Genomic DNA, 27,914 nt, shown 5'->3' with positions numbered 1-27,914 from the left:
AGACGCGCCGCCGCCGCCATGTCGGTTGAGGGCCGTCGTCGGCGATAGGTGGGCCTTTGGGCCAATCCCAGGCCGGGCCGTGGGCGGGGCCAGCCCTTTCCCGCTCTTTCTCCTCCCAGCTGTTTCTCACCTGCTTCTCCTCAGCTGTTTCCCACGCCCGGGACGCCGAGGCAGCACTTGGGGCGCGTTTTTATTGCAATAAAGGATTATTAGCAGTACTTTTTAAAATATTTTTATTTTTATTATTTTTATTATTAGAAAAGGCTTGGTGAAGCTTGCAAGTGCGTTATGTCGCGTTTTTAATATTCTGTTGGGAGTGGCTGGAGAAGGGGGTTAAATGAGGATTAACCTTCATTTTAAAATTCTTATCATTATTATGATGGTTATTCTTATAAAACTTATAAAAGTTTGTAGTATATTATGTCTTATCGTGTTTTTAAATACTCTGTTGCTGGCTGGAAAGAGTAATAAATTATTATTATCATTATATGTTAAATTATTATTATAAATCCCACCCACCCAAGGGGGACACGGCCTCTTCCCCCTAAGCATGAACCGTAGAGTATTTTTATTTATTAGAATTGGGGCGGGGAAGATCCCCTTGGCTACCGCAACGCCAGAGGAACGAAATCATCATTTCTTCTTTATATGAAATCAAGTGCAGATCCCCCTTGCTTTCCCCCTCAGGCCGCCCTTCATGGCTTGGAAACTGGACCTGAACAGCGTCTTCTGCAGATGAAGCACTGCTTGGTTTTGTAACCAGCTAATTCCTCCAATTATTATTATTATTATTATTATTATTATTATTATTATCATGAAATGAACCCTTGTGGTTCCTTGCCAGATTCCTGCCATGCGGCGGGTTGGGCTGGATGACCCTTGGGGTCCCTTCCAGCCAGATGCATAATAATAGTAATAATAATAATAATAATAATAATAATAAATTACTCTTTATATGAAATAAAGTGCAAATCTCCCTTGCTTTCCCCCTCAGGCCGCCCTTCATGTCTTGGAAACTGTACCTGAACAATGTCTTGTGCAGATGAAGCACGGCTTGGTTTTGTAACCAGCTCATTCCTCCAGATCCCAATTCCTCCACTTTTTATTAGATGCAGTTTCCTTGTGGTTCCTTGGCTGATTCCTCCCTTGCGGCGGGTGGGACTGGATGACCCTTGGGGTCCCTTCCAGCCAGATGCATAATAATAATAATAATAAATTATATGATTCTTGGGAAAGGGCTTCAGAAAGAAGAAACGGGGGAAAGGACATTTCCTCCACTTAGTCGTCTGCTGGCTCCTTTCCCACTTGATTCTTTCTTCCACTGCAATCTGGGCTGGAAATCTTCTATGTCTGCTTGGACGGGGACCCCTCTTGCCCTTCTGGGGAAAATAATGGACATTATTGATATTTCTTAGGTCTGAATTCCTGCTCTGAAAAGGAGGAGGAGGAGGAGGAAGAAACTTCGCCGGACGAAGGGAGAAGAGGAGGTGGAGGAAAAGTCAGCTGCAGGCATGAAGGTAAAAGGGGAAAAATAGAAATATACATATAACACTTCAGAACATTTTTAAACAACCCAGTCCTGATATATCACACCGACCCCCCTAACCAGCACAGTACAGTGCAGTAAAAATACAATAAAGTGTTTTTATTTATTTGATTGGGGTAGGGCAGCACCTCCTGGCTTCCCCCATGTTGGTGAGGTTTGTCTCCTTTTCCTTTTCTGCTTAGGCCATCTCAAGGGGACAAAGCAATGGGTTGGAGACTGAATTTCTTCGGAGGAACCATTGCTTTAGCCAGGTCCCATCTTTTTGGCTCCCGACTCGTGGAAGCAGCTCCTCTCCCCCTTTCCTGCTTCCAAGCGGAGGGAATCTGGTGCAGTTGCCAGGAGCGGAGGATCCAGGGCTCCGCTTCCTGCCCTCCTCCGTGGTTGCTGGGAAAGGGTGCAGGGGAGAAGAAAGAGGGCAGGAAAGAGATGCCGGGCAGGAAGACACAACCCCCCTTGGAGCCCGGGAAAGCCCACCGCAGCCTCCCCAGATTTCCTCCGAGACGGCCAGGCGGATCTCGATGGCCAGAAGAGCTGGAAACTTGATTTCAAGAGGAAAAGCTGCGCACACGGGAAAGACATCCCCCCAGGTTCCTGGACACAACCCACGCTTGATGGTCACTCAGGTTCCATGCTGGCATTGGCAGCTGGAGGTGAGAGAGCAAGTCCTGGGTTCAAGCTGAAGATCAGCTCTTTCGTGGGGGCCTCAAGCAACCCTTGGGCTGCCAGGGGAATTCCCCCTCCCTTAATTCAGGGTGCTAATTCAGGATGTGCCTGCCCTTTCCCCTGAGCTGAAAAAGCACCTTCAAGAGGGTGATGGGAGGTGGCACAGTCGTCTTCCAGATCTGCAAAGAACCTCCCTCGCCACACTCAACGGGACAGCCAGCCTCACCCCCAGATCTGAACCATAAATGGGAACCTAGGAAGCTGCCTTATAGGGAGTCGGACCCACTACTCCATCTAGCTTAGTAATGTCAACACTGACTGGCAGCAGTTGGCCAGAGTTTCAGGCCTGGAGAAGCCGTGGATTGAGCGTGTGGTGTTCTGCAGGCAAAGCCACGGAGGTTACAGCTCTTCCCTTTAAAAACAAACTAAGATTGTAGTCCCATCTGCCTCTTCTCCAACGTAAATCGGAGCCAGGGCACACAATATCCGTTTGGGGCATCTAAAACTGAAAATGGGCTTGCAGATCTTGAGTTTCTGAGACTGCTTAACAGCATACGCAGTCAAATGAGGATGCCAAACAAATGAACTTTGTGGTTAACCCAGAAGCCTGTCTCTTTCTCTAGAACGCGCCTGATGGGCGTTTGCGCTGCCTCGCATGGTTCGCCCGGCCTGATGCGTTTTGGGCTTGGCTGGTCCTGGAGTCTTGCAGTTGCTCTGGCCATTTCTCCGCCTCATCCTTGAAACAGCTTGGAGAGATCTCCTGTAAGTCCCACTTCCTCTGGCAGTAGTAATGACCACACGGGGTCACTGTTTATTTTCCTATTGAAGTCTATTCCAGTAATGGCCACACGGGGTCACTGTTAATTTTCCTATTGAAGTCTATTCCAGTACTGGCCACACGGGTTACAGATAGGTAGCCGTGTTGGTCTGCCATAGTCAAAACAAAAAAAATTCCTTCCAGTAGCACCTTAAAGACCAACTAAGTTAGTTCTTGGTTTTTTTGTTTTGGCCACACGGGGTCACTGTTTATTTTCCTATTGAAGTCTATTCCAGTATTGGCCACACGAGGGCACTGTTTATTTTCCTATTGAAGTCTATTCCACTATTGGCCACACGAGGGCACTGTTTATTTTCCTATTGAAGTCTATTCCAGTACTGGCCACACGGGGTCACTGTTTATTTTCCTATTGAAGTCTATTCCAGTAATGACCACATGGGGTCACTGTTTATTTTCCTATTGAGCTCTGTTCCAGTAATGGCCACACAAGGGCACTGTTTATTTTCCTATTGAGCTCTATTCCAGTAATGGCCACAGGAGGGCACTGTTTATTTTCCTATTGAGGTCTATTCCAGTATTGGCCACACGAGGGCACTGTTTATTTTCCTATTGAGGTCTATTCCAGTATTGGCCACACGACGGCACTGTTTATTTTCCTATCCATGTCTAATCCAGTAATGGCCTCACAAGGGCACTGTTTATTTTCCTATTGAGCTCTATTCCAGTAATGGCCACACAAGGGCACTGTTTATTTTCCTATTGAGCTCTATTCCAGTAATGGCCACAGGAGGGCACTGTTTATTTTCCTATTGAGGTCTATTCCAGTATTGGCCACACGAGGGCACTGTTTATTTTCCTATTGAGGTCTATTCCAGTATTGGCCACACGAGGGCACTGTTTATTTTCCTATCCATGTCTAATCCAGTAGTGGCCACACAAGGGCACTGTTTATTTTCCTATTGAGCTCTATTCCAGTAATGGCCACAGGAGGGCACTGCTTATTTTCCTATTGAGCTCTATTCCAGTAATGGCCACACGAGGGCGCTGTTTATTTTCCTATTGAGCTCTATTCCAGTAGTGGCCACACAAGGGCACTGTTTATTTTCCTATTGAGCTCTATTCCAGTAATGGCCACAGGAGGGCACTGTTTATTTTCCTATTGAGGTCTATTCCAGTATTGGCCACACGAGGGCACTGTTTATTTTCCTATCCATGTCTAATCCAGTAATGGCCACACAAGGGCACTGTTTATTTTCCTATTGAGCTCTATTCCAGTATTGGCCACAGGAGGGCACTGTTTATTTTCCTATTGAGCTCTATTCCAGTATTGGCCACACGAGGGCACTGTTTATTTTCCTATTGAGCTCTATTCCAGTAATGGCCACACGAGGGCACTGTTTATTTTCCTATTGAGGTCTATTCCAGTATTGGCCACACGAGGGCACTGCTTATTTTCCTATTGAGCTCTATTCCAGTAATGGCCACACGAGGGCACTGTTTATTTTCCTATTGAGCTCTATTCCAGTATTGGCCACACGAGGGCACTGCTTATTTTCCTATTGAGCTCTATTCCAGTATTGGCCACACGAGGGCACTGCTTATTTTCCTATTGAGCTCTATTCCAGTAGTGGCCACACAAGGGCACTGTTTATTTTCCTATTGAGCTCTATTCCAGTAATGGCCACACGGGGTCACTGCTTATTTTCCTATTGAGCTCTATTCCAGTAATGGCCACACGAGGGCGCTGTTTATTTTCCTATCCATGTCTAATCCAGTAGTGAAAACAAAAAAAATTCCTTCCAGTAGCACCTTAAAGACCAACTAAGTTAGTTCTTGGTATGAGCTTTCGTGTGCATGCACACTTCTTCAGATACCAAGTGTGCATGCACACGAAAGCTCATACCAAGAACTAACTTAGTTGGTCTTTAAGGTGCTACTGGAAGGAATTTTTTTTGTTTTGACTATGGCAGACCAACACGGCTACCTATCTGTAACTAATCCAGTAGTGGCCACACGAGGGCACTGTTTATTTTCCTATTGAGCTCTATTCCAGTATTGGCCACAGGAGGGCACTGTTTATTTTCCTATTGAGGTCTATTCCAGTATTGGCCACACGAGGGCGCTGTTTATTTTCCTATCCATGTCTAATCCAGTAGTGGCCACACGAGGGCACTGCTTATTTTCCTATTGAGCTCTATTCCAGTATTGGCCACACGAGGGCACTGTTTATTTTCCTATTGAGCTCTATTCCAGTATTGGCCACAGGAGGGCACTGTTTATTTTCCTATTGAAGTCTATTCCAGTAATGGCCACACGAGGACGCTGTTTATTTTCCTATTGAAGTCTATTCCAGTAATGGCCACACGAGGACGCTGTTTATTTTCCTGTCCATGTCTAATCCAGTAGTGGCCACACGAGGGCACTGTTTATTTTCCTATTGAGCTCTATTCCAGGATTGGCCACAGGAGGGCACTGTTTATTTTCCTATTGAAGTCTATTCCAGTAATGGCCACACGAGGACGCTGTTTATTTTCCTGTCCATGTCTAATCCAGTAGTGGCCACACGAGGGCACTGTTTATTTTCCTATTGAGCTCTATTCCAGTACTGGCCACACGAGGGCACTGTTTATTTTCCTATTGAGCTCTATTCCAGTACTGGCCACACGAGGGCACTGTTTATTTTCCTATTGAGCTCTATTCCAGTAATGGCCACACGAGGGCACTGTTTATTTTCCTATTGAGCTCTATTCCAGTAATGGCCACACGAGGGCACTGTTTATTTTCCTATCCATGTCTATTCCAGTATTGGCCACACGAGGGCACTTTTTATTTTCCTATCTTAATTTCTTCAGTTCAACCAGGTAATTGATTCTTCCACCTATCGATTTATCCACATAATCCAAGCGGAGATTAATTAGCATCCCAAAGTGGTACACTTGCACGTTACATCTTAAGATAAATGTTTAGGAAGAGGCCTAAATTAAAAAAGAGAATTAATTTCCAAGCAAATACTTGAATGCCCAGTGAATTTGAGAGGCAGGGAGCTGGCTGGTTTGTCTAATGGAGAATCCCAAAACCCAGTTTGGGTCTAGAAGACTGCAGCCTGAAGGGCAACAATCCATTGCTTTCTCTTTGATTTTTGGAGCAGATACTCTGAACTGAACACCACAAGAAGAAATGGGGATCAGCCCCTGCTGGAGTGGCCAGCACTAGAAACCATTTGAGTAATTCAGATAAATAAAGGAGGAGTAGTTAATATTTACAAACCAGCAACTTCACCCCAGTTTGGGACACTTGCAGCAGGGAGAGAGGTGCTCTCAAGAAAAGCACTTTCCACATTTCTGAGCCTTCAGAGTAGACGCATGGTTTTCCCTTTGCCTGGAGGTATAAATGTTGTCAGCAGATGTGCAGTCACCCCGAGAACTTCAGGCAGCCAAAGGGGATGGCAAGGGGGGCTTCCTGGCAGAACTGAACTGGCAGCTGCAGGAGAAGGGTGGATCCCTCAGTGGATCCCTAAATCGCCTTCCAAGGGCCATTGAAGAGGGCAGCGTCTAGCTGGGCTGGGGACACAAAGGGGGTGAGGTGGCCAATTCCTGCCTGGTAGCAGGTTGGGCTGGATGACCCTTGGGGTCCCCTCTTCTTTATATAAGAAGAGAAAGAGCCTTCCTTGAAGGGAGGTGTGGTTGTCGGCAGGCAGAGGGGCGCAAGGCCAGCTGACCACCCCCAGCAGGATCGTCCCCTTCCAGCCGTCCTGCTGCCAAGACCCACCTGCCTCTGCTCCAACGTAAATCAGCGACCCAGGGCACACAATATGAGTATGGGGCATCTAAAACTATGAAAATGGGCTTCTACATCTTGAGTTTCTGACACTGCTCAACCGCATACTTCATCAAATGCGGATGCCAAACAAATGAACTGAAGCCTGTCTCTTTCTCTAGAAGGCGCCTGCTGGGCGTTTGCGCTGCCTTGCTTGGTTCTCCCGGCCTGATGCGTTTTGGGCTTGGCTGGTCCTGGAGGATTGCCGTTGCTCTGGCCCTTTCTCCGGATCATCTTTCCAACAGCCTGGAGAGATCTCCTGTAAGTCCCACTTCCTCTTGCCGTATTACCGGTAATTGCCACACGAGGGCACTGTTTATTTTCCTATTGAGTCTATTCCAGTACTGGCCACACAGGGTCACTGTTTATTTTCCAATAGATGTCTTTTCCAGCCTACTAAATCTAAGACAAATATATTGGGAACAGGGAGAAAGACCCCTGAAATGCAGAGATGGGACCCCCAGAGGCATCTAGACTGACCCCTGAAATGCAGAGGTGGGACCCCCAGAGGCATCTAGTCTGACCCCTGAAATGCAGAGGTGGGACCCCCAGAGGCATCTAGTCTGACCCCTGAAATGCAGAGGTGGGACCCCAGAGGTGTCCAGTCCCCCACGAACCGGGGACTAAGGCGGATCTCTTCCTCTGCCCCGGGATCAGGCTGTTCCCCCATCTCCGTCCCCAACTCCCTGAGCTCTATTCGTGCACAGACACCCCGACACACCATTTTGGGGGGCAGAAATCCCGTTTTATTTCATGGAAGACGAGAGGAGCGGCTCTGGAAAGAACGCCGTGCTTTTCTCCTTGGTTTCGTATCGTCCGCCTTCGGTGCCCAGTCCGAAAGGGATCCGAGGGTCATCCAGCCCAACCCGCCAGCAAGGCGGAGAAAGGGGCCAGTCTGTTGGCACACCGACGGGCAGCTCCACGATCCGGACCTGGTCCTGCGAATGCAAAGCGGGTAGTTCAGGGCCAGGCTGCCTCTGGGGCTGGGGGTGGGACGGGGAGTCCCGGGTGCGAGGGCCTCCCCTCTCGAAAGGCAACCTTGCCGATGCCCTCAAACTGGGGCGCCTCTCTTCGTATGCGCCTGTGTGTCTCTCGAACCCCGGATCCCCCAAGCATTGGGCCTCCCCTCCCCTTCACCATCGCTCACCTGGCGGCGCTCCTCGCACCCGCCTCCGGACGCTTATGCTACGTTGTCCACCGCGATGGCGCCCATGCCAGACCACTCGCCAGCGCCCGCTTCCAGCACCGCCTGCAAGACATGGGTTCAAAGCAGCAGCTCCTCCTGCCAGGAAGGAATTTGAATCCGACACCTGCTGAATGTCTCACCCCAGAGGCGTTCCGAAGTGGCAGGGAGTCCCAAAGGGGAATTGGGAGTCTCTTTTTCAAACTGAAAAGCCCCACGTCTTGATAGGGCATCCAGTGGCAGGCAGTCCCAAAGGTGGACAAACGCCATCCCATTTAAAGGAGTTGAATAGGATTCATAGAAGGAAGTTGAATTATCATAGGAACCCCAGTGGCAGGCAGTCCCAAAGGCACCAGACTTTCTGAGATGGCTTACCTGGAACTTGCCACCGCTGTCAAGGAGAAGCCTCTCCTCCCGCCAGACCACGCGCTCCCCCTGCGGGCCGGACAGGAGCACCCGGAGGGAAAGGAAGTCAGAGTCAGGTGGGCAGGGGGTTCAGGTGTCGGAGGCTCCGCTAGAATTCCCTTCCCGCAGCAGGGAGTTCCACCAACCCAAGCCAAACCCAACTCACCGCTTTCTCCCCGGCGCCTTTAAGGGTATTGTTGGCGAGGCGGGCGGCGTGGTGCCCGGCGCCCACCTGGATGGAGATAATCAGGAGAGAAGCCCGGTTTCTCGCACCCAAACCCGGCTCAGAGCAAACCGTTCTTGCGACGCTTCCTTCCGATCCCCTTGGCCCACCTCGCAGGGTCGTAAGCCTCCCGCCCCAGACGCATGGGGGTACCGCGTGCGAGACTCACCGTCGGTGCCCGGCCCGGCCCAATCCCAGCTCCGTCAGTTGCCATGGGGCTTCCTCCAGCCGCAGGAGCCGGATTCCAAATCGCATGAGAAGCCAGAGCTATCGATCCCCTGGCCCTCTTTTGCACCCGGAACCCTTTGGTCACGCGGCGCTACAACTCCCAAGACTTACCTCCAGGTCATCGGGCGCCACAGGACGGCACAGTCCTTCCATGGCCCCCTACGCCCGAGAGGGGGGGGCACATGCTGCCCCAAACTCGAACCCGGCACCGTTCCCCCAACCCGACGCCGTGACAATATAAAGAATAGGGAAAGATAATACAAAAATGATAATAAGAAATACTATTTGTTCATTAATATTTGTTCATTGGTCTGTGAACCGCCCTGTATATAAAAATTTCATTCTTCTCATCTGAAAAGTCTCCGGCGACGCCACCCCTTCGAGGGCATCCTCCCTCCGCTGAAATCCCTTGCTAGAGCTGAAGCTGCAGGTTCGAGTCCCGCCCTCTTCCGGGGCAAAAACTCCCTTTGGAAATCTAGGCCCGCCTGCCAGCTGACTGAATAGACTTGCAGCGCTTGCCACCTTGGGAACTCCCTGCCACTGGAGACGAAGAAATCCACTCGCCTCTGGAGGTGGAGAAGTCTACTCCTTAGGAACTCCCTGCCACTTGACTCGCAGGCCAGCACCTTCTGGCGTCCTGGGCCCTCCCAGCCTCTTGCTCTCCAACCCGCACCATCTGGGGAACTGCCCGCCACTTGCTGATCTGGGAAGAGGCAGGCGTTGGACGGTGTCCGCAAAGTTTGGGGGGCAGAGACCAGCCTCGCTGAGGGGAAAGAACCTGTGGGGCAACAGGCTCAGATCCTGGGTTCAAATTGGAGCCACAGCTCAGCTTGCCCTCGAAATCCACCTGCTTGCCCCCTGAGACTTGCCCTCGAAGATCCATTGCAGAGAGCAGCTCCCTCCTTTGGAACTCCCCGCCAAGGGATAGTTTGGGTGGCAGAAACGGGATCAAGGATGGATTTTTTATATTTGATTTGAGGTTTTGAGAAATTTACAAAAGGAGGTTTCTTGAGCCATCGAGAAATTCTTGGCAAACTGATAGGAATGGTTTAAGTCATTTGGTCGAGCCAATGTCTATATTTATTATGTATATTAACGTATATATTTATTATGTGTCTGTGTGTATCTATCTATCTATCTATCTATATATAAATATATAATACTATACCCTCCCTTCCTCCCAGGCAGCTTTGAGAAATTTAGGATGGGGAAATCATTACAAAACTAGTAACGATTCTTCAAATTGAAGCATCCTCCTCGTCATCATCATTATTATTATTAATAGCACGCATTCCCAGCAAACCCAGACAGGGACTCCCGGCAGCTTATGGATACAAGCACCCCCAACGTGCGGCCCTCCAGAGGTTTTGGGACTACAACTCCCATGATCCCTAGCAAACAGCACCAGCAGTCAGGGATGATGGGAATTGTAGTCCAAAACATCTGGAGGGCTGCAGGTTGGGGGTGCCTGGATAAAATGACAGGATATATAATTGTATAATATAATAACATAACAATAATAATATTATAATATAATATATTATAATATATTATAATAAGGAGAAGCCAGGCCCCTTAGGCACTGTTGGGACTCCTCCCAGAGGGGATTTTTTTGGGGGGGTCCCTCCAGCCTTCCTTCTCCGCAGAGACCCCCAGAAGCATCTAGTCTGATCCCTGAAATGCAGAGATGCAGAAATCTAGTCTAGCCCCTGCTGCCCTCAGCCAACATGGCGGCGGCACCGCCTCTTACGTCCTTTCTTCCCCCCTCCGGCCCCTTGCCCTCTTTCCAGTATTGATGTCTATTCCAGTAATGGCCACAGGAGGGCACTGTTTATTTTCCTATCCATGTCTATTCCAGTAGTGGCCACAGGAGGGCACTGTTTATTTTCCTATTGAAGTCTATTCCAGTACTGGCACTGTTTATTTTCCTATTGAAGTCTATTCCAGTACTGGCCACAGTAGGGCACTGTTTATTTTCCTATTGAAGTCTATTCCAGTATTGGCCACAGGAGGGCACTGTTTATTTTCCTATTGAAGTCTATTCCAGTACTGGCCACACGAGGTCACTGTTTATTTTCCTATTGAGGGCTATTCCACAGGAGGGCACTGTTTATTTTCCTATTGAAGTCTATTCCAGTACTGGCCACACGGGGTCACTGTTTATTTTCCTATTGAAGTCTATTCCAGTACTGGCCACACGGGGTCACTGTTTATTTTCCTATTGAGGGCTATTCCAGTACTGGCCACACGAGGGCACTTTATTTTCCTATTGAAGTCTATTCCAGTATTGGCCACAGGAGGGCACTGTTTATTTTCCTATTGAAGTCTATTCCAGTACTGGCACTGTTTATTTTCCTATTGAAGTCTATTCCAGTACTGGCCACAGGAGGGCACTGTTTATTTTCCTATTGAAGTCTATTCCAGTACTGGCACTGTTTATTTTCCTATTGAGGTCTATTCCAGTATTGGCCACACGAGGGCACTATTTATTTTCCTATTGAGGGCTATTCCAGTACTGGCCACACGAGGGCACTATTTATTTTCCTATTGAAGTCTATTCCAGTACTGGCCACACGAGGGCACTGTTTATTTTCCTATTGAAGTCTATTCCAGTACTGGCCACACGAGGGCACTGTTTATTTTCCTATTGAAGTCTATTCCAGTATTGGCCACAGGAGGGCACTGTTTATTTTCCTATTGAAGTCTATTCCAGTACTGGCCACACGAGGGCACTATTTATTTTCCTATTGAAGTCTATTCCAGTACTGGCCACACGAGGGCACTGTTTATTTTCCTATTGAAGTCTATTCCAGTACTGGCCACACGAGGGCACTGTTTATTTTCCTATTGAAGTCTATTCCAGTATTGGCCACAGGAGGGCACTGTTTATTTTCCTATTGAGGTCTATTCCAGTAATGGCCACAAGACGGCACTGTTTATTTTCCTATTGAAGTCTATTCCAGTAATGGCCACACGAGGTCGCTGTTTATTTTCCTATTGAGAGCTATTCCAGTACTGGCCACACGAGGTCGCTGTTTATTTTCCTATTGAGAGCTATTCCAGTACTGGCCACACGAGGTCACTGTTTATTTTCCTATTGAGCTCTATTCCAGTAATGGCCACACGAGGGCACTGTTTATTTTCCTATTGAGCTCCATTCCAGTAATGGCCACACGAGGGCACTGTTTATTTTCCTATTGAGCTCTATTCCAGTAATGGCCACACGAGGGCACTGTTTATTTTCCTATCTATGTCTATAATAATAATAATAATAATAATAATAATAATAATAATAATTTATTATTTATATCCCGCCCATCTGGCTGGGCCTCCCCAGCCACTCTGGGCGGCTTCCATAAAAACCAAAAATACAGTAAAATCACACGTTAAAAACTTCCCTGAACAGGGCTGCCTTAAGATGTCTTCTGAATGTCAGGTAGTTGTCTAACTCTAACCAGGCTCTTCAGTCACTGTTGGGACACCTCCCAGAAGGGATTTTTTGGGGGGGATCCCTCCAGCCTTCCCTCTCCGCAGGGACCACAAGAGGTATCTAGTCTGACCCCTGAAATGCAGAGAGGGAACCCCAGAGGCATCTAGTCTGACCCCTGAAATGCAGAAATCTAGTCTAGGCCCCACTGCCCTCAACCAACATGGCGCCACCGCTGCCTCTTCCGCCCTTTCTTTCCCCTCCCTCTTTCCAGTCCCCTTGCCCTTGTCCAAAATGGCCGCCCTAGCAACTCCCTCCCTCAATCCAATCTTGGCGACGATAGGTGGGCCTTTGGGCCAATCCCAGGCCGGGCGGTGGGCGGGGCCAGCCCTTTCCCGCTTTTTCTTCTCCCAGCTGTTTCCCTTTGGGCGCCTTTTTCATGCTGGGAAACAACAATCAATTATTATTAGCATTTCATTTTAAATCATGATTATGATTATTATTATTAGAAAAGGAGGCAAAGTTTGTAATATAGTATGTTTTGTCGTGTTTTTAATATTCTGTGGGGAGCGGTTGGCAAAGGAGAATAAATGAGGATTATCCTTCATTTTTCAATTCCTATCATTATTATTATAATGGTTATTCTGATAAAAGGGTGAGGGAAGTTTGTCGCATATTATGTTTTATCATTTTTTAAATATTCTGTTGGTGGCTGGGAAAAAGCAGTACATTATTATTATCATTAAATGTTAAATTATTATTATTATAATTATGATAAACCCCACCCACCCAAGTGGGACATGGCCTTAACAGCATAGTATTTTTATTTATTCGAACTGGAGCTTGGAAACTGGATCTGAAACAATGTATTTGTTGCAGAAATTACACACTACATGTTACAAATCGGATGCCTGAATGTATCCTTTCCACTTGACATCTCCAGGAAGTGAAAAATAAATATAAAAACAAGATAAAATCTCCTCCTTTGCCACTATCCTCCATTGCAAAGCTCTTTTCCCCTTGAAAAGGGACTTCAGGAAGGGATTGTTGGCCAAGGAAAGCCGAATCCCATCCCCAAACTTGCCAACAATTATCATGCTTCTTCTTATAAAAGGGCGAGGGAAGTTTGGAGGATATGACATTCTATCATTTTTTTAAAATGTGCTGTTGGGGGCTGGGGATTAAATTATTATGATTATCATTAAATTTTAAACTATTATTATTATTCACACCCACCCAAGTGGGACATGGCCTCTTCCCCGCTAAGCCTTAACAGTATAGTATTTTAATTATTTCAATTGGGGGGAGAAGCAACTCCAGAGGAACTGGCTGTGAAAATAATCATCATTTATTGTTTATATAAAATAAAGTGCAGATCTCCATTGCTTTCCCCCTCAGGTCGCCTTTAAAACTGTATTGAAAACTGTACCTGAACAATGTATTGTGCAGATGAAGCACTGCTTAAGCAGTGGTTTTGTAACCAGCTAATTCCTCCAGATCCGAATTCCTCCACTTTTTATTAAATGCAGTTTCCTTGTGGTTCCTTAGCAGATTCCTGCATTGCGGCGGGTTGGGCTGGATGACCCTTGGGGTCCCTTCCAGCTAGATGCATCATAATAATAATAATAATAATAATAATTAATTATATGATTCTTGGGAAAGGGCTTCAGAAAGAAGAATCAGGGGGGAAAGCCCATTTCTTCCCATTAGGCGTCTGCTGGCTCCTTTCCCACTTGATTCTTTCTTCCACTGCAATCTGGGCTGGAAATATTCTATGTCTGCTTGGACAGGGACCCCTCTTTCCCTTCTTGGGAAAATAATCAACATTATTGATATTTCTTAGGTCTGAATTCCTGCTCTGAAAAGGAGGAGGAGGAGGGAGAAACTTCGCCTGACGAAGGGAGAAGAGGAGGTGGAGGAAAAGTCAGCTGCAGGCATGAAGGTAAAAGGGAAAAAATAGAAATATACACATAACACTTAAGAACATTTTTAAACAACCCCAGTCCTGATATATCACACCGACCCCCCCTAACCAGCACAGTAGAGTATAGTAAAAATACAGTAAAATATTGTTATTTATTTGATTGGGGTAGGGCAAAACCTTCTGGCTTCCCCCATGTTGCTGAGGTCTCCTTTTTTCTTTTCTAAGGGTGACTAACAATTTGTTGAAAACTTAATTTCTTCAGATCAACCAGGTAATTGATTCTTCCACCTATCGATTTATCCACATAATCCAAGCGGAGATTAATTAGCATCCCAAAGTGGTACACTTGCACGTTCCATCTTAAGATAAATGTTTAGGAAGAGGCCTAAATTAAAAAAGAGAATTAATTTCCAAGCAAATACTTGAATGCCCAGTGAATTAGAGAGGCAGGGAGCTGGCTGGTTTGTCGAATGGAGAATCCCAAAACCCAGTTTGGGTCTAGAAGACCCCAGCCTTAATGGAAGTCTATTCCAGTAATGGCCACACGAGGGCACTGTTTATTTTCCTATTGAAGTCTATTCCAGTAATGGCCACACGAGGGCACTGTTTATTTTCCTATCCATGTCTAATCCTGTGGTGGCCACACGAGGGCACTGCTTATTTTCCTATTGAGCTCTATTCCAGTAATGGCCACACGAGGGCGCTGTTTATTTTCCTATTGAGCTCCATTCCAGTAATGGCCACACGAGGGCCCTGTTTATTTTCCTATCCATGTCTAATCCTGTAGTGGGCACACGAGGGCGCTGTTTATTTTCCTATTGAGCTCTATTCCAGTATTGGCCACAGGAGGTCACTGATTATTTTCCTATTGAGCTCTATTCCAGTATTGGCCACACGAGGGCACTGTTTATTTTCCTATTGAGGTCTATTCCAGTATTGGACACACGAGGGCACTGCTTATTTTCCTATTGAGCTCTATTCCAGTAATGGCCACACGAAGGCGCTGTTTATTTTCCTATTGAGCTCTATTCCAGTAATGGCCACACGAGGGCACTGTTTATTTTCCTATTGAAGTCTATTCCAGTAATCGCCACACGAGGGCACTGTTTATTTTCCTATCCATGTCTAATCCTGTGGTGGCCACACGAGGGCGCTGTTTATTTTCCTATTGAGCTCTATTCCAGTAATGGCCACACGAGGGCGCTGTTTATTTTCCTATTGAGCTCTATTCCAGTAATGGCCACACGAGGGCACTGTTTATTTTCCTATCCATGTCTAATCCTGTGGTGGCCACACGAGGGCGGTGTTTATTTTCCTATTGAGCTCTATTCCAGTAATGGCCACACGAGGGCGCTGTTTATTTTCCTATCCATGTCTAATCCAGTAGTGGCCACACGAGGGCACTGTTTATTTTCCTATTGAGCTCTATTCCAGTAATGGCCACACGAGGGCACTGTTTATTTTCCTATTGAAGTCTATTCCAGTAATGGCCACACGAGGGCACTGTTTATTTTCCTATCCATGTCTAATCCAGTAGTGGCCACACGAGGGCACTGTTTATTTTCCTATTGAGCTCTATTCCAGTAATGGCCACACGAGGGCGCTGTTTATTTTCCTATCCATGTCTAATCCAGTAGTGGCCACACGAGGGCACTGCTTATTTTCCTATTGAGCTCTATTCCAGTAATGGCCACACGAGGGCGCTGTTTATTTTCCTATCCATGTCTAATCCAGTAGTGGCCACACGAGGGCACTGCTTATTTTCCTATTGAGCTCTATTCCAGTAATGGCCACACGAGGGCGCTGTTTATTTTCCTATCCATGTCTATTCCAGTAATGGCCACACGAGGGCACTGTTTATTTTCCTATTGAGCTCTATTCCAGTAATGGCCACACGAGGGCGCTGTTTATTTTCCTATTGAGCTCTATTCCAGTAATGGCCACACGAGGGCGCTGTTTATTTTCCTATCCATGTCTATTCCAGTAATGGCCACACGAGGGCACTGTTTATTTTCCTATTGAGGTCTATTCCAGTATTGGCCACACGAGGGCACTGCTTATTTTCCTATTGAGCTCTATTCCAGTAATGGCCACACGAGGGCGCTGTTTATTTTCCTATTGAGCTCTATTCCAGTAATGGCCACACGAGGGCGCTGTTTATTTTCCTATCCATGTCTAATCCAGTAGTGGCCACACGAGGGCACTGTTTATTTTCCTATTGAGCTCTATTCCAGTAATGGCCACACGAGGGCGCTGTTTATTTTCCTATCCATGTCTAATCCAGTAGTGGCCACACGAGGGCACTGCTTATTTTCCTATTGAGCTCTATTCCAGTAATGGCCACACGAGGGCGCTGTTTATTTTCCTATTGAGCTCTATTCCAGTAATGGCCACACGAGGGCACTGTTTATTTTCCTATTGAGCTCTATTCCAGTAATGGCCACACGAGGGCACTGTTTATTTTCCTATCCATGTCTAATCCAGTAGTGGCCACACGAGGGCACTGTTTATTTTCCTATTGAGCTCTATTCCAGTACTGGCCACACGAGGGCACTGTTTATTTTCCTATTGAGCTCTATTCCAGTACTGGCCACAGGAGGTCACTGTTTATTTTCCTATTGAGCTCTATTCTAGTAATGGCCACACGAGGGCACTGTTTATTTTCCTATTGAAGTCTATTCCAGTAATGGCCACACGAGGGCATTGTTTATTTTCCTATCCATGTCTAATCCTGTGGTGGCCACACGAGGGCGCTGTTTATTTTCCTATTGAGCTCTATTCCAGTAATGGCCACACGAGGGCCCTGTTTATTTTCCTATCCATGTCTAATCCAGTAGTGGCCACACGAGGGCGCTGTTTATTTTCCTATTGAGCTCTATTCCAGTAATGGCCACACGAGGGCACTGTTTATTTTCCTATTGAGCTCTATTCCAGTATTGGCCACACGAGGGCACTGTTTATTTTCCTATTGAGCTCTATTCCAGTAATGGCCACACGAGGGCACTGTTTATTTTCCTATCCATTTCTAATCCAGTAGTGGCCACACGAGGGCGCTGTTTATTTTCCTATTGAGCTCTATTCCAGTAATGGCCACACGAGGGCACTGTTTATTTTCCTATCCATGTCTAATCCAGTAGTGGCCACACGAGGGCACTGTTTATTTTCCTATTGAGCTCTATTCCAGTAATGGCCACACAAGGGCACTGTTTATTTTCCTATCCATGTCTAATCCAGTAGTGGCCACACGAGGGCACTGCTTATTTTCCTATTGAGCTCTATTCCAGTAATGGCCACACGAGGGCGCTGTTTATTTTCCTATCCATGTCTAATCCAGTAGTGGCCACACGAGGGCACTGTTTATTTTCCTATTGAGCTCTATTCCAGTAATGGCCACACGAGGGCGCTGTTCATTTTCCTATCCATGTCTAATCCAGTAGTGGCCACACGAGGGCACTGCTTATTTTCCTATTGAGCTCTATTCCAGTAATGGCCACACGAGGGCACTGTTTATTTTCCTATCCATGTCTAATCCAGTAGTGGCCACACGAGGGCACTGTTTATTTTCCTATTGAGCTCTATTTCAGTAATGGCCACACGAGGGCGCTGTTTATTTTCCTATCCATGTCTAATCCAGTAGTGGCCACACGAGGGCACTGCTTATTTTCCTATTGAGCTCTATTCCAGTAATGGCCACACGAGGGCGCTGTTTATTTTCCTATCCATGTCTAATCCAGTAGTGGCCACACGAGGGCACTGCTTATTTTCCTATTGAGCTCTATTCCAGTAATGGCCACACGAGGGCACTGTTTATTTTCCTATCCATGTCTAATCCAGTAGTGGCCACACGAGGGCACTGCTTATTTTCCTATTGAGCTCTATTCCAGTAATGGCCACACGAGGGCACTGTTTATTTTCCTATCCATGTCTATTCCAGTAATGGCCACACGAGGGCGCTGTTTATTTTCCTATTGAGCTCTATTCCAGTAATGGCCACACGAGGGCGCTGTTTATTTTCCTATCCATGTCTAATCCAGTAGTGGCCACACGAGGGCACTGTTTATTTTCCTATTGAGCTCTATTCCAGTATTGGCCACAGGAGGGCACTGTTTATTTTCCTATTGAAGTCTATTCCAGTAATGGCCACACGAGGGCACTGTTTATTTTCCTATTGAGCTCTATTCCAGTATTGGCCACACGAGGGCACTGTTTATTTTCCTATTGAAGTCTATTCCAGTAATGGCCACACGAGGGCACTGTTTATTTTCCTATTGAGCTCTATTCCAGTAATGGCCACACGAGGGCGCTGTTTATTTTCCTATCCATGTCTAATCCAGTAGTGGCCACACGAGGGCACTGTTTATTTTCCTATTGAGCTCTATTCCAGTATTGGCCACAGGAGGGCACTGTTTATTTTCCTATTGAAGTCTATTCCAGTAATGGCCACACGAGGGCACTGTTTATTTTCCTATTGAGCTCTATTCCAGTATTGGCCACTGGAGGGCACTGTTTATTTTCCTATTGAAGTCTATTCCAGTAATGGCCACACGAGGGCACTGTTTATTTTCCTATTGAGCTCTATTCCAGTATTGGCCACACGAGGGCACTGTTTATTTTCCTATTGAAGTCTATTCCAGTAATGGCCACACGAGGGCACTGTTTATTTTCCTATTGAGCTCTATTCCAGTAATGGCCACACGAGGGCACTGTTTATTTTCCTATTGAGCTCTATACCAGTATTGGCCACACGAGGGCACTGTTTATTTTCCTATTGAAGTCTATTCCAGTAATGGCCACACGAGGGCACTGTTTATTTTCCTATTGAGCTCTATTCCAGTAATGGCCACACGAGGGCACTGTTTATTTTCCTATTGAGCTCTATTCCAGTAATGGCCACACGAGGGCACTGTTTATTTTCCTATTGAGCTCTATTCCAGTAATGGCCACACGAGGGCACTGTTTATTTTCCTATTGAGCTCTATTCCAGTATTGGCCACACGAGGGCACTGTTTATTTTCCTATTGAGCTCTATTCCAGTATTGGCCACAGGAGGGCACTGTTTATTTTCCTATTGAGCTCTATTCCAGTAATGGCCACACGAGGGCACTGTTTATTTTCCTATTGAGCTCTATTCCAGTAATGGCCACACGAGGGCACTGTTTATTTTCCTATTGAAGTCTATTCCAGTACTGGCCACAGGAGGGCACTGTTTATTTTCCTATTGAAGTCTATTCCAGTACTGGCCACACGAGGGCACTATTTATTTTCCTATTGAGGTCTATTCCAGTATTGGCCACACGAGGGCATTATTTATTTTCCTATTGAAGTCTATTCCAGTATTGGCCACACGAGGGCACTGTTTATTTTCCTATTGAAGTCTATTCCAGTATTGGCCACAGGAGGGCGCTGTTTATTTTCCTATTGAGCTCTATTCCAGTAATGGCCACACGAGGGCACTGTTTATTTTCCTATTGAGCTCTATTCCAGTAATGGCCACACGAGGGCACTGCTTATTTTCCTATTGAGCTCTATTCCAGTAATGGCCACACGAGGGCGCTGTTTATTTTCCTATTGAGCTCTATTCCCGTAATGGCCACACGAGGGCCCTGTTTATTTTCCTATCCATGTCTAATCCTGTAGTGGGCACACGAGGGCGCTGTTTATTTTCCTATTGAGCTCTATTCCAGTATTGGCCACAGGAGGGCACTGTTTATTTTCCTATTGAGCTCTATTCCAGTATTGGCCACACGAGGGCACTGTTTATTTTCCTATTGAGCTCTATTCCAGTAATGGCCACACGAGGGCACTGTTTATTTTCCTATTGAAGTCTATTCCAGTATTGGCCACAGGAGGGCACTGTTTATTTTCCTGTCCATATCTATTCCAGTATTGGCCACACGAGGGCACTGTTTATTTTCCTATCCATATCTATTCCAGTATTGGCCACACGAGGGCACTGTTTATTTTCCTATTGAGCTCTATTCCAGTAATGGCCACACGAGGGCACTGTTTATTTTCCTATTGAAGTCTATTCCAGTAATGGCCACACGAGGGCACTGTTTATTTTCCTATTGAGCTCTATTCCAGTATTGGCCACACGAGGGCACTGTTTATTTTCCTATTCATGTCTATTCCAGTATTGGCCACACGAGGGCACTGTTTATTTTCCTATTGAGCTCTATTCCAGTAATGGCCACACGAGGGCACTGTTTATTTTCCTATTGAGCTCTATTCCAGTATTGGCCACACGAGGGCACTGTTTATTTTCCTATTCATGTCTATTCCAGTATTGGCCACACGAGGGCACTGTTTATTTTCCTATTGAGCTCTATTCCAGTAATGGCCACACGAGGGCACTGTTTATTTTCCTATTGAGCTCTATTCCAGTAATGGCCACAGGAGGGCACTGTTTATTTTCCTATTGAGCTCTATTCCAGTATTGGCCACACGAGGGCACTGTTTATTTTCCTATTCATGTCTATTCCAGTATTGGCCACACGAGGGCACTTTTTATTTTCCTATCTTAATTTCTTCAGTTCAACCAGGTGATTGATTCTTCCACCTATCGATTTATCCACATAATCCAAGCGGAGATTAATTAGCATCCCAAAGTGGTACACTTGCACGTTACATCTTAAGATAAATGTTTAGGAAGAGGCCTAAATTAAAAAAGAGAATTAATTTCCAAGCAAATACTTGAATGCCCAGTGAATTTGAGAGGCAGGGAGCTGGCTGGTTTGTCTAATGGAGAATCCCAAAACCCAGTTTGGGTCTAGAAGACTGCAGCCTGAAGGGCAACAATCCATTGCTTTCTCTTTGATTTTTGGAGCAGATACTCTGAACTGAACACCACAAGAAGAAATGGGGATCAGCCCCTGCTGGAGTGGCCAGCACTAGAAGCCATTTGAGTAATTCAGATAAATAAAGGAGGAGTAGTTAATATTTACAAACCAGCAACTTCACCCCAGTTTGGGACACTTGCAGCAGGGAGAGAGGTGCTCTCAAGAAAAGCACTTTCCACATTTCTGAGCCTTCAGAGTAGACGCATGGTTTTCCCTTTGCCTGGAGGTATAAATGTTGTCAGCAGATGTGCAGTCACCCCGAGAACTTCAGGCAGCCAAAGGGGATGGCAAGGGGGGCTTCCTGGCAGAACTGAACTGGCAGCTGCAGGAGAAGGGTGGATCCCTCAGTGGATCCCTAAATCGCCTTCCAAGGGCCATTGAAGAGGGCAGCGTCTAGCTGGGCTGGGGACACAAAGGGGGTGAGGTGGCCAATTCCTGCCTGGTAGCAGGTTGGGCTGGATGACCCTTGGGGTCCCCTCTTCTTTATATAAGAAGAGAAAGAGCCTTCCTTGAAGGGAGGTGTGGTTGTTGGCAGGCAGAGGGGCGCAAGGCCAGCTGACCACCCCCAGCAGGATCGTCTCCTTCCAGCCGTCCTGCTGCCAAGACACACCTGCCTCTGCTCCAGCGTAAATCAGCGACCCAGGGCACACAATATGAGTATGGGGCATCTAAAACTATGAAAATGGGCTTATATATCTTGAGTTTGTGACTGCTCAGCCGCATACTCAATCAAATGCGGATGCCAAACAAATGAACTTTGTGGCTAACCCAGTGGCGTAGCGTGGGTTGTCAGCACCTGGGGAAAGGCAAGTAATTTGCGCCCCCTAACCCGTGGATTTGCGCCCCCTAACCCTAACCCCCAGATGTTGCGCCCGGTGCGGCCGGCCCCCCCTGCACCCCCCACGCTATGGCACTGGGTTAACCCTGAAGCCTGTCTCTTTCTCTAGAAGGCGTCTGCTGGGCGTTTGCGCTGCCTCGCTTGGTTCTCTTGGCCTGATGCGTTTTGGGCTTGGCTGGTCCTGGAGGATTGCCGTTGCTCTGGCCCTTTCTCCGGATCATCTTTCCAACAGCCTGGAGAGATCTCCTGTAAGTCCCACTACCTCTTGCATCCTAATGTCCTCGTTTGTGGTTTACATACATCGGGGGGGGGGCCAACTTGTGGCCCAGATCAGGCCCCTCATGCCATGAGAAGCGGCTCACCAGCCCCATGATTTCTGATCACTACTTCTCTGCTCAAAACCATGTGAAGAATCCTAAAACTACACATAATGTGAAATTCGACTCAGCCAGGAAGCTTGGGGCCAGGTCATGGGCGCAGCCAGGGTCTTTGTTGGAGTGCAGGACTTTGGAAAGGGGGACAGAGCCAGTGGAATTGGTCAGATGGTTAAGGATTTCTATTGAAGAAGAAGAGTAGAAGAGTTTGGATTTGATATCCTGCTTTATCTTAAAGTCTCAAAGCGGCTCACAATCTCCTTTCCCTTCCTCCCCCACAACAAACACTCTGTGAGGTGAGTGGGGCTGAGAGACTTCAGAGAAGTGGGACTGGCCTAAGGTCACCCAGCAGCTGCAGGTGGAGGAGCGGGGAAGCGAACCCGGTCCCCCAGATTACGAGTCTATCGCTCTTAACCACTGGCTCTCTATTGCTTTACTTGATCCACGAGCCATGTACTCATTCTTGGTCCAATGTACATTATACTATTGTTGTGATGATAAAAGGAGGTAAAGCTCATTTGTATGCTTCAGAATCCAAATGAGATAAATTAAAAGTTTGAAAGGGGAAATAATTTTAGAGCCATATTCAAATTCCTGCCTGGAAATAACTTACACCTAGAAATTATCATGAATTCTATTCCAGCACTGGCCACACGGGGTCACTGTTTATTTTCCTATTGAGGTCTATTCCAGTATTGGCCACACGGGGTCACTGTTTATTTTCCTATTGAGCTCTATTCCAGTATTGGCCACACGGGGTCACTGTTTATTTTCCTATTGAGCTCTATTCCAGTATTGGCCACACGGGGTCACTGTTTATTTTCCTATTGAGCTCTATTCCAGTATTGGCCACACGGGGTCACTGTTTACTTTAGTATTGATGTCTATTCCAGTAATGCTTTATATGCTTTCAAAGCTGTGTATGGGTGCTTAAAATAAATAACTAAACAAAGCAGCAGAGAGTAGCAACTGAAACAGACCCCCCCATCAGCATTGTTCGAATGATCTCTAGTGCAAATGGAAGGATACATATATTTTAGGATAGCTTCTGTATATCTGCGGCAGGTGGGTTTGTGTGCCTGTGGCCTTTGTTGCAGGGAGGAGGTCTGTGTGTGTGTTGGTGTGTTTTGTTATTGTTGCCTCGGAGGCTAGTAGTTGGCCAAGGTAGATCAAAAGAACAGACAAAAGCTGTTTTTTCTTCTGTCTTTTCTTCCCAGATTGGCTGTTCTGCATCTGGCACAACTGGACTGCCCAAGGCTGCCATTGGGGCGCAGAGCAGGTGAGGAGCCTGAACGTGACTGTCCTGGGAACTCAGTCTAGTTTTTAATTGGTGATGATTATTTTTTAATACGTGCACAAATATCCCAGAAGCACGACTGCCAGACACTTCTCTTGACAGTTGTCTTCTTTTTTATATATATAATGACCTTTATTATTTATTTCGTTTTAGTTACATACATTACATGCACATAATATATTACACTTTACATTTACACGTGCTCTTGAGAGCTGACTTCCCTCCTTCCTTCTTCCAGCTTCTTTATTTCCCCTCATTTCTTTCTGAACTTTTCTTTATTGTTCCTCTACTGTTTGCATTTCTACTTAACGTTCCTTCATTTGTCCTGATAAGTCTAGTTACAGGATGTCTGTTGCAACTTCCACTATCTTTTCCTCAATGTTTTTTCCACTTTCCTTTACCTCTCTCCTTATTTCTCTTATCTCTGCCAATATTTTTGCAAAATCTCCCTCGCCTTCTATCTCAACTTTGGCTGTCCTTCTCTGCCCTGATGTTGTTGTTTTTGCTGTCTTACTCATGTTTCTTTAATTAATAGTTTGTTTCAAGGTGCAATTTCTCAAAATTGCCAAAAACTGTATTTTTGCTGCTGTTCTGTCTTCCGCCACTGAGTGTCTCCATTTCTCTCACTTTCTCTTTTACCATACCCAATGATTATCTTTAATTTCCTTTCCTTAAGCACAGCCTCTTATAGTCCAAACAAGCATATACAGATACACATTCAAATACAAATACAAATACAAATCTCCACACACACCCTGTTCAGCTCCTGATCAAATCCGTCCTTCTGCACAGCGTCTGTAATGAAGAAAGTCTAATAAGGGGGAGAATATAAAACTTCTAATTCCCCCCTGCTTTTAGCAGAGGGGAGTGTGGAAAAGGTCCCAAACTGATCAAACTTTGTAGATATTGAGACGTAAAGTAGAAGGCAAACAGTATCTCTGACTTCTCTACAGTCCGAAGCTCTTCCAATAACCGGGTTGTTACAATAAGTCTTTGGGCTTCATAATGTTTCCAAGCTGATGTTTCCAAAAACGCCTTAATGGTACAGTATATACGAAACGCCAAGTTCCTCTCAAATGGGCTGAGTTTCATGGGAATTCAAAACATTGTCTAGATCTCACCTTGAAGTTTGTTTTGTCTCTCTTGCCCCTCAGGGAGCTGAGACCTTTTTTCTCCTTTCTTACTCAGTAGGCTTTTTAAAATGCTGACTCCCTGTTAATGATTTTCCCCTGCGCCATTTTCTCCCCCGGCATCGGCTGGGATTTCCTGAATTTCCAAACCGTTCCAACTTTCCCCTGGACCTGCTTGTTCTTGGACCACTTTCGCCCTTGACCTTTTTGTTTTTGGAGTCTAGGCTTTTGTCGTAAGCCTTGGAATACTTTCCCGCTACGACTTTGGAGCCTGGGACATCGCTTTGCAGGTCTAGAAGGGATCCTAGCGTTCGCGTCTTCAGTCCTGCCTCCTTTCTGAACCCAGGCCTGGTGGAAATGAATTCCATAATAATATAAAACACTGAGAGTGTCATCTATGGAAACAGGGCTGCCTGAGAGAAGTGTGTGTGTGTGTGTGTGTGTGTGTGTGTGTGTGGTTGTGTGTGCGCACACACACACACAAATGACTGGGACTCTTTTGGATCTTATGAATCGAAATCACGCAGGAGCCTTCATCTGAAGGCAGCCCTGTTTAGGGAAGTTCTTAATGTTTAATAGGTTATTGTATTTGAGCGTTTTGTTGGAAGTCGCTCAGAGTGGCTGGGGAAACTCAGCCAGATGGGCGGGGTATAAATAATAAATTATTATTATTATTATTATTCATGGGGTTGGTACCTTCTGCAACTTTTTTCTGAGATGTGGCTGTGAACAAGAAATCGGATCCTGAGAACAGTCTCCTTTGTTACATTGCCTGCATGTTCTTGTGTTGGCCTGCTTATTTCAGCTGAAATTGTCCTTATATACTGCAAAATGCACATTTTGACCAAATACTTGCTTATTTCTCGCTGCTGCTAGATAGTATGAAGTGGCCTAAATTCAGACCTGCTTTTTGTTTCCTTGCAGATATCACCGAAAAGCAGCTTTTGGTTCTGATGCCTACAGAACAAGGACATCATCTAGAACTGTCTCCCACTGTCTCCCTCCGCAGGTAGGCCATCGCTCTCTCTTTCTCTTAGGGAATCTCCTGGGTGCTGGCCGGGGTGTGATCCACGGCCTGACTGTAGTGATGAGGAAGGAATGTTCTGCCAGTCGCTTCTGGCATGACTGTGAAATACGAGCGCACAGTGAGTAGAGCCCCAAACTCTGTGTGTAGGAGGTGGGAGCCACTCACCCACCATCATATGATTCTTTGGAAAGTGCTTCAGAATACAGTTTGTGGGTGGTTGTGTGTGTCAGCCCTTAAAAATCAACTGTGCAAAGATTTAAGACTGTCTCCCGCTATGCACCCAGGCTGGGAGCCCCAATGGCACGAGAATAAGTGGGCTGAGCCCCTGCAACAGGGGCCAAAACCAAAAGCCACTTGAATCATTTACATCGAGAAATTCTGGGACGGATGTATGCATTTTGGACACTTGCAGCAGTTTGTAATGTTACGAGAGGTGTTTTAAAGAAAAAACACTTTATACCCTTATGAGCGTTCCCTTAGAGCAGGCTCACGGTTGTTTCCTTTTCTGGAGGTATAAATGTTCTCAGCAGATGTACAATCCCCCCGAAGGCTTCAGGCCTCCTCTTGACTGTTGAAATGTTCCGGGGGAGACTGTAAGCAGCACCTCCTCCGCTCCCAGTCAGGAAAAGGGGAGGGATGGCAAGGTGTGCTTCATGGTGCAACTTGCAGCTGCAGTTTAAAAGTGCCATTTAATAGGGCAAGACTGACAGCACAACCAAGGTTGGTGGTTCTCCTGCATATTCCTGCCTTGCAGTGGGTTCGGCTGGATGACCCTTGAGGTCCCTTCCAGATATAGATATATATGGAGCATCATATGATTCTTTGGAATGTGCTTCAGAAAGAAGAAGCAGAAATAGCATTCTTTTACGTTACGGGATGCGGGTGGCGCTGTGGGTTAAACCACAGAGCCTAGGACTTGCCAATCAGAAGGTCGGCAATTTGAATCCCCGCGACGGGGTGAGTTCCCATTGTATGGTCTCTGCTCCTGCCAACCTAGCAGTTCGAAAGCACCTCAAAGTCCAAGTAGATAAATAGGTACCGCTCTGGCGGGAAGGTAACCGGCATTTCCGTGCGCTGCTCTGGCTCACCAGAAGCGACTTAGTCCTTCTGGCCACATGACCCGGAAGCTGTACGCCGGCTCCCTCAGCCAATAAAGCGAGAGGAGCGTCGTAACCCCAGAGTCGGCCATGGCTGGACCTCATGGTCAGGGGTCCCTTTCCCTTTGACAAAGCTCAGAAGTTGTAAGTCTGCTGTTGTAAGTCTAGCGTCATTGTTAGGGTCGGGTTTAGGGAGAGGCTTGGGGTTAGGCTTAGGGGTCAGGATCAGGGCCTCCCCCTGACTGTTGAAATGCTCCCAGGGAGAATGTAAGCAGCACGTCCTCTGTTTCCAGTCCAGAATAGTGGGTTGCCATGTTGGCTTCATGGCGGACCTTGCAGCTGCAGGAGAGGGGGGGATCCCTGAACTGTAGCTTTCAAAGTGCCATTTAAATGAGCAGCATTTGCTGCACAACCAAGGTTGCAGGATTGCTCCCCCTCAGGGACTCCTGCATGTTCCTGCGATGCAGCAGGTTGGACTGGATGACCCTTAGGGGCCCTTCCAGAGATTTATATACAGGTGAAACTCAGAAAATGAGAATATCATGGAAAAGTTCATTTATTTCAGGAATTCAACTTCAAAGGTGAAGCTAATATATGAGATAGACTCATGCCATGCAAAGCGAGATATGTCCAGCCTTGATTTGTTATCATTGTGATATGATGGCATGCAGCTGATCATAGGATTCTTTGGAATGTGCTTCACAAAGAAGAAACAGAAATAGCACTCCTACAAAAAAACAAAGGCTCCGGGATGGCGCGGGACCCGAGTGCGAGACCAGCTTGTGATCCCCCCCCCTTTTCTCACTTCCCAGATCCTAATCATCATCATCATCATTATCATTTATTACTTCCGTCCTACCCATCTGGCTGGGTTTCCCCAGCCACTCTGGGCGGCTTCCAGCAAAATATTAAAACACAATATTCAATAAGAAATGTTGCTGTTGTTGTTGTTGTTGTGTCCGCCTCTTTGTGACCCCCTGGACCAGAGCACGCCAGGCCCTCCTGTCTCCCACTGCCTCCCAGTTTGGTCAAACGCATGCTGGTCTCTTCCAGAACACTGTCCCACCATCTTGTCCTCCGTCTTCTCCTTGTGCCCTCCATCTTTCCCAGCATCAGGGT

The 27,914-nt window shown here is 46.6% G+C and overlaps 2 protein-coding genes and 1 long non-coding RNA gene across 7 annotated transcripts in view; 1 reads left to right on the top strand and 2 right to left on the bottom strand.

Annotated features, from left to right (window-relative positions):
- Positions 1-27,914, bottom strand: part of LOC307208388 (uncharacterized protein) — a 98,354-nt gene that overhangs the window by 26,406 nt on the left and 44,034 nt on the right. The gene's annotated exons all lie outside the window — the stretch shown is intronic.
- On the top strand, positions 1,129-27,728 carry LOC307208389 (uncharacterized protein). Of its 5 annotated transcripts, none has more exons than XM_079996472.1 (5): positions 1,129-1,517; positions 6,926-7,095; positions 14,113-14,211; positions 25,596-25,680; positions 27,467-27,728. In XM_079996472.1, exons 2-5 carry the CDS (start codon positions 6,975-6,977, stop codon positions 27,468-27,470), a joined length of 309 nt encoding a protein of 102 aa, XP_079852598.1. In that variant the 5' UTR covers positions 1,129-1,517; positions 6,926-6,974; the 3' UTR covers positions 27,471-27,728. The 5 variants fall into 5 exon arrangements, with proteins under 5 accessions (XP_079852598.1, XP_079852597.1, XP_079852596.1 ...); XM_079996471.1 differs by lacking the exon at positions 6,926-7,095 and adding an exon at positions 2,833-2,971 and having other exon boundaries at positions 1,130-1,517; XM_079996470.1 differs by having other exon boundaries at positions 1,148-1,517; positions 6,926-7,064.
- Positions 7,102-8,571, bottom strand: LOC307208390. The gene is made up of 4 exons (XR_013835139.1): positions 8,558-8,571; positions 8,362-8,421; positions 7,941-8,052; positions 7,102-7,741 (listed from the first exon to the last, which is right to left on the bottom strand). It is a non-coding gene; the product is annotated as an uncharacterized lncRNA (long non-coding RNA).

This window comes from Podarcis cretensis (assembly GCF_951804945.1).
Source record: "Podarcis cretensis genome assembly, contig: SCAFFOLD_25, whole genome shotgun sequence".
NCBI classification, from domain to species: domain Eukaryota; kingdom Metazoa; phylum Chordata; class Lepidosauria; order Squamata; family Lacertidae; genus Podarcis; species Podarcis cretensis.
This window is presented reverse-complemented; position numbering and strand designations above follow the sequence as displayed.

Coding starts and splice junctions, on each gene's coding strand:
- LOC307208389 (XM_079996471.1), top strand. Junction 2,972..14,112: donor ACAGCTTGGAGAGATCTCCT/GTAAGTCCCACT, acceptor GATATTTCTTAG/GTCTGAATTCCTGCTCTGAA. Junction 14,212..25,595: donor AGTCAGCTGCAGGCATGAAG/GTAAAAGGGAAA, acceptor GTTTCCTTGCAG/ATATCACCGAAAAGCAGCTT.